The sequence below is a fragment of the Brassica oleracea genome, chromosome C2, assembly GCF_000695525.1.
Source record: "Brassica oleracea var. oleracea cultivar TO1000 chromosome C2, BOL, whole genome shotgun sequence".
NCBI lineage: Eukaryota > Viridiplantae > Streptophyta > Magnoliopsida > Brassicales > Brassicaceae > Brassica > Brassica oleracea.
The window spans coordinates 46639235-46646105 of NC_027749.1; the positions used below are offsets into that span (position 1 = coordinate 46639235).

General features: G+C 37.6%; 1 protein-coding gene across 1 annotated transcript; it reads right to left on the reverse strand.

Moving 5' to 3' along the window:
- Positions 1 to 4199: 4199 nt before the first annotated feature.
- LOC106324417 (protein FAR-RED ELONGATED HYPOCOTYL 3-like) lies at positions 4200 to 5483 on the reverse strand. Its single transcript, XM_013762389.1, has one exon. It carries the CDS (start codon positions 5481 to 5483, stop codon positions 4200 to 4202), a length of 1284 nt encoding a protein of 427 aa, XP_013617843.1.
- Between the last annotated feature and the right edge of the window lie 1388 nt (positions 5484 to 6871).

Sequence of the window (6871 nt, forward strand, 5' to 3'; positions counted from 1 at the left end):
GGACAGACCCTCGGTCGCTACGTAGCGACCGAACGAGATGGACGCTCGGACGCTACGTAGCGACCGAGCGAGACGGACGCTCGGTCTCTACGTAGCGACCGAGCGAGACGGACGCTCGGTCTCTACGTAGCGACCGAGCTTGGCTTGAGGGCTACGTAGCGACCGAGCTTGGCTCGAGCTCGGTCGCTAGCTCGAGCTCGGTCGCTAGCTTGACCGAGCGGGACGTGTGCTCGGTCGCTACGTGGCAACCGAGCTTAGCTCGAGCTCGGTCGCTACGTAGCGACCATGCGACCTTTTTCGAGCTTTTCTCCGATGTCTCGTGTTTCTTCCGCAGGGCTCTTTGTAAGAATAAATCTTTTCGGAAGATTTATTTTTCGTAAAAACATTCATGTCGATTTTTACGGACTTTCAGACGTTGATTCCGTCGTGACTGAGTTTGACTCCAACAGTTAGTTTGGAACTGATTCACTTTGTATTGTGATAGTTCACTTTGTATTGTGATAGCTAGTATCAAGATCATATTTTCTTCAAATCTCTGGAAAAAATTGAAACATGTCTTAAATATTAGTTTAAGTTAGTTAGAAACGTTGAATCAAAATTATGGTCCAGTGAAAAAAGTCACCTTCAGTGTTGCGCATGCTAGTAATCATTAATACTGGAAAGTAAGTTATACACCGCTCTACTGACATTTACCAGTGACACGTGAAATCCGAAAGTAATATAATTAAAATAGAAATGTTTTTTTAATATATTTTAATAAAAATATATATTATATATTTATAATTAACGTTGTATAAATATTTTATTTTATTTTTAAGAAAAATATTTTTTTAGTTTAAAAAAAAAAATTCAGATTCCAATACACGCAATTCAAATTCGACCGACATCCATCAAAAATTAAACTGAGCCAACTTCTCTCGTGCCCCTATTTGTGGTGAGTCAATCTCCTATGGGCCTCTCAAATCTCTTATACCCCTATTACTTTAATGAAACATAAATATCCGATTTTACCCTTTCGTATTTTCGAAATTATTATTTTAAATTAAAATTTTCAAAATTCAAAATTTTAAATTTTCAAAGTTCCAAATTTTGAATATTGCATTATACCGTATAGTTATACTTAGTTGTACTGAGTTTTACTTCGTTCTACTGGATAATACTAGTGTTAAGTTATACTTTGTTTTGCTGGGTTATTACTGGTTATACTTAGTTATACTGAATTATATTCGTCATACTGGTTATACTGAGTATTCATAAGTATTACTAAGTTATAGTGAGCGTAGTTATATTGAGTTATACTGCGTAATACTGAGTACTACCGAGTTATATTGAATTCTACTGGTTATACTACATAATACTAAGTGCTATTGAATTAATTGTACCGAGCGAGTGAGTGAGTAACATCAAGTTATATTGAATCCAGATCTGGAGATGAAATAAATCAAAACACTAAAAATACTCCGAAAAAAGAATAAGAACAATAAGAACCCTAAATTATATAACTTTCTTAAAAATCTTACATCGAAAATCATCCAAAACATAAAAAAAACCTAAATCAAAGTAAACACCCAGAATTTCTCATCAAATTCGGCAGAGTCGCCGTTGTTTTGAACAGATCTGAATTGCAAGAAGAAAAAATCACCATTGCTGCCGTTTTCATCACCTTCGGAGTTGTTGATGACGATTTCTATCACCGGCAGAGCTTCAATCGCCTGCAACAAATCTGAGAGAGAGAGAGAGAGAGAGAGAGAGAGAGAGAGAGAGAGAGGATCTCATGAATCAATCTTCCAAGGACCCGTTATAAAACGTGGATATTTTCTATCTTTATTTAATTAAGATAGTATGTAAAAGACCATTAAACCGTAGGAAGGTTCAGTTATTTACGAGTTATACCTAGTTGTACCGAAATTCAATCCGATCTAATTCAAACCGCGACCCCAACAAAACCCAAAACGAAAACCGAAGGAAACCCAGACCGATTCCCCATTCCGGGTTAATGAAACCCTAATTTTAATTTCGGATTTAACAAAATCAAATCGTATTCCCGTTGAAAAAAAATTCTCTTTCTCTCCTCTCTTCCCTCTCTTGGTCGAGGAAGTCGATTTGTGTGTGAGAATCGATAGAGTGAAAAGAAATGACGGAGATGCCCGATGAGGGGTCGCAAGGGGGACCAGCAACGGCGACGGAGACAGATGGGATAATCTCGGAGCCGATAAGTGTCCTCGTCGGAGCTGCGGTGGCAATTACATCTGGAGAGGAGAATGAAAATGAGGATGATGTCCATGAGGATAAGGGTTCAGAAAGTGTAGTGGAAGGAGTTAAAGATGGGGACGAGAAGGAGGAGGAGGACGACGAGATAAAAAATAGGAGAATTCCCAAATTAGGATTGGATTTTGAATCCTAGTTTTGTTTGAATTGGTCATGTTTTGGTGAACTAGAAATAGGAATTATGGTGATGATGTGTAGAACCTGGAAATTATGGTATAACTATACGTAATACTAGTACCACTCGGTGAAACATTAAGAATTTGGTAAAATTAGTAATAGGTAGGTATACTAGAGAATACTATAGTAATTTTGGAAACTATTTGGTATTACTGGTATAACTGACGTATAACTAAATGTAATTTGCATCAGTTTGAGCCCATCGAAGCAATCAGAGAAGTGTGGTTCATTGCTGACGGTATTCCCATACGTTTGTGAAGGAAGCCGAGTTGTTTCCAGTTTTGTTGATGTTTCATGTCTGATTGTTTCGCAAAACTTTATGCTTCTCGGTTAGTAGAAGTTTGAAACTATAATTTTCTTGATGTTACCATTACAATTACAGTTACAATTTCAATTTCAATTTCAAATTCATTTTCGGGATGTTGCAAATTAATGTTATCGTGAACCAGAAAATAAAGAAACGAAAGTTTGGAATTTTACAAGTCTTAGACAACCACAAAATAAAGACTTGTAAGCCTATCCGCCGAAGCAAAGAAACAGAAAACAAATAGGATTGAAGCTCTAAGTTCCGACAATACAAAACACTTAAACAAGTTCTGACAATCCAAAACACTTAAAGATAGAATTCTTCAAACTTTCTAACAATCTCATCTTCATTTTCGTCATCCACTGTCTCTTTGTTTCGAAATTGCTTTTCATTTCTGAGATGGTTTGAGTTAACTGCTCAATCACTCTAGTCTTCTCCCGGATCTCATCACGGGCGTCAAGCAAAGCTTGTTTTTGCCATCTCTTCATCAAACCAAGAGAAGTAATTACATCCATTGGGAAAACACGGACAGCCATAAAAGCGTTATTGGAAGAGAGAGATGTGTTGTGTGGTTGAGATGAGAACAAGTGTTTGGAAAAGATATTTGAAACAGATGTTTAAGCGGCAAAAAAAATTTCATTTCCCTCCAGAAATTTGATCTTAGTTATACCGAAGATACTGGTGTGTTTTTAGTTATACCGAAGATAATGAATACCAGTTCCGACCAACAACCATGATCCAGAGTGAAGGTACTTTCGATGTTGTGTAGTTAGAGAGAGAGAGAGTGTGTGTGTTTCGGAGGAGAGAGAGATTGATAAGAAAAAGTGAAGGTACTGTCGATGTTGTGTGGTGAGATTGGAGATAGAGAAAAAAATTTCCTTTTTCTATTGTTTAGCCGCCAAAACAAATTTCATTTCCCTCCTAATATTTGTTCTTAGTTATACAGAGGATACTAGTGTTACGAAATTTGGTCATAGTTCTACTTTTGCTGGTTTTTAATTTAATTACTGTTACTAATTTTTTTAATTTGTTTTTTTAGTTTTACTTTCGATTTTTGTACTTCAAAATGTAAGTTATATTGTTCTGTATAATAATATAGGCATAATAGATATAACTCGAAAAATTCTTTTGTAAGAAGTTCTTCATTGAAAAGTGTGATTAAAATTACAAGGTTTCATAATGAATATATCACGAGTTTGAAGAAAATTTCAAAAACGTGATGACCGAGTTTTGTTAGAATTATAAATTATAGTAGAGAAAACAAATGTAAAACTATCACAACCGAGATTTGATATAGATAATATTATGATAACCGAGTTTTGATATAGATAATACTAATGTCATTAGAAAACAAAATAGATAACCAAGTTTTACGCAATTTTCCGAAGCATACAACACAAAATAAACAGATAACAGAGCTAAATACATTACTCCTAAATCCAAATAACTAACTTCTAACTCTTTTCTTTCCCTCCCGTGCGATGCGATCCGGAGGCATGATCTTCACCTCCTTGATGTAATCCGGTACATTCCAAGAAGAACTGTCGGACACAACATAAAGTGTCCTGGAATATGCCACTGCCCACAGTTCCGACCAGTAGTATTCTGAGCCCAGCTCATGGATATGAAGGCGCCTGCCAACGTTTGTAGTGAAATTTATGTAAGCAGCCAGTCCGCGCAGACAAGGAAAATTTTCATAATCCCACACCTTGCAAGTACAACTTTTCCCAACTAAGCTCGCCAAAAACATCTTTCCTTCAGTGTCGGTGATCTCGTACTCAAACGCATAACTATCAAGCTCCTGCACACGTAGCTTTTGTGCAACAGGCCATAGCTCGTGCAAGTAATTCTCAACTAGAGGCACCAGTTTGCTATCAATTGATCCAGCAACAGCATCCTTCCGACGTTGATTGAACCAATCAGAGATTTTCCCGATGATGTAATCCAGCATTGGTATTAAGGCCCACCTCGTTGCCTCTTTAAGCACGTTCTTCATTGATTCCACAATGTTGCTTGTATTTATGTTGTACCTGTCACGTGGAAAAAAAACTCTTGCCCATTTGGCCTTTTCAGTATGTTCCTCAACATACTTGTAGGCTGAAGGATAGCTTATCTTAAATGAATCGTAAGCAGAGTTGAATTCAGCCTCCGTGTAATATCTGCTCAATTCCATGAATCTATGTCCGACTATATCCTTTTTGACGCTACAAGCATGCCCTTTCACATTTTTCTTCAAATGCCATAAGCAATGACCATGGTGAGCCTGTGGAAACATGTTTACTATAGCGGAGATGAGGATCCTATTTCTGTCACTCATGAAAACCAGTTCAGAAGAGTCTGGTATAACACTTTTAAGCATCTCAAAAAACCAAGTCCAGCTAGCATCATTCTCTCGATCTAATAATTCAAACGCAAGTGGATAAGCGTGACGATTAGGATCTTGTGCTTTCACGAAGACTAGAGCACCACCATATCCGTTCTTCAGCCATGTCGCATCCACAACTATCACTTTCCTCATAACTGCAAACCCTTCAATGCAAGCTCCCAAGGCTACGAAGAGGTACTTGAATTTCGATCCCTCATCCAATTTCACACAGGTTTTTGTTCCCGGATTCACTTGCTCTAACATGTACAAATAGCTATTCATCATCTTGTAGCTCTCTTCTTGACAACCAGGTACATCACAGCCTGACAGATTCTTTACGCGCAACGATCTCACGTGATTGCTCATTGTACCCTGCCAAAAAAAGGAAAAAACACAAGAATCTACTACAGTTATCTAAAGTTATACCAGTTGTTCCTAGTTTTTTGCAGTTATCTAAATTTCTACCAGTTGTTCCTAGTTTTCCAGTTATACTCGTTATTCCGAGTTATCCTACAATTATCAGAAAATTTTAATTAGGTTTCAGTTGAGTTGCCCCAGATCGATCTAGGTCCAATTCTACTGCATATACACAGTTCCCCTATACACTCTCATTCCACCACCGAAATGAATTAGGTTAACTAATTTCAAACAAAAAATTGTCGTTCTAATTCCTACTTCTAATCAGATACCAATTAAAAATCCACTAAAAGCTGCTCGAGCCAGAGAGCACAACTCACCTGCAACTCGACCAGCCCCGTCGAAGATTGAGAACCTGTGAGTAGAGGAGGAGCTGAGGGTTCCGGAGCTGAGCTGAGGGAGAAACGACGGGAAACCAGCGGATTCTGAAACCAAGAAGCGAAACCAGCTGTGGGAAAAGAAAAGAGAAGGGGGCTGAGCTGAGGGTTTCGGGATTGAATTTCAATTAGGAATTTCCATTTAAATTATTTATTCACACTACAAGAAAACATATTTTTTACTAGGGCAGTATTCGTTGTAAATTCGTCGTAAACGGGGTGTTATGACGAATTAACGTCGAAAGACGTTTCGTTGTTAAACGTCCGTCGTAACGGAGGTTTCGTCGTAAACGACTCGTTACATTTACGACGAAATATATTCCTCGTAAAGCGCAGGGAAAGGATTCGTCGTAAACGCCACGTAAGACTTCGTCGTAAAGCCCACGTAATTGTTTCGATGTAAAGCACACGTAAATACTTTCGTTGTAAATCACTCGTAAACATTTGATGTAAAATCCTCGTAAATATTTCGATGTTAATCACTCGTAAACATTCGATGTAAACTCCATGTAATGTTTACGAGGAGTTTACATCGTTTCTTATTATATTATTATTAATTAGTATATAATAGATTTTAATTTATATTTAATATTCAGAATTTAAAATAATTTAAATTTTAAAACAAAATATGAAATTGGAAAACATATTTTTAAAAAGTCATACAATAATATTTAAATTCATAATACAAACAGAAAAAAAAACTACATATTGTCGAAGTAGTTGGTGGGGTTGCTCGGCTGTTGACGGGTTGGATCGGACTCTTGGGGATCTCGTGGTGGCATTCCAAGAGCGGCTCGTCTCTCACTCAACATTCTCTGCATAACCGGGTTTCCCACGGCCATCACGTCTAGCAAATCCTCAAGAGAGTCTAAACGAACCTGCTGGCTATCCATTTGAGCCTTCATCTGAGCAGTCTCTTCATCCCGTCTCGAAGTGTATGACGAAGTTGCCCTTGCAACT

Coding starts and splice junctions, on each gene's coding strand:
- LOC106324417 (XM_013762389.1), bottom strand. CDS start 5,483: ATGAGCAATCACGTGAGATCGTTGCGCGTAAAGAATCTGTCAGGCTGT.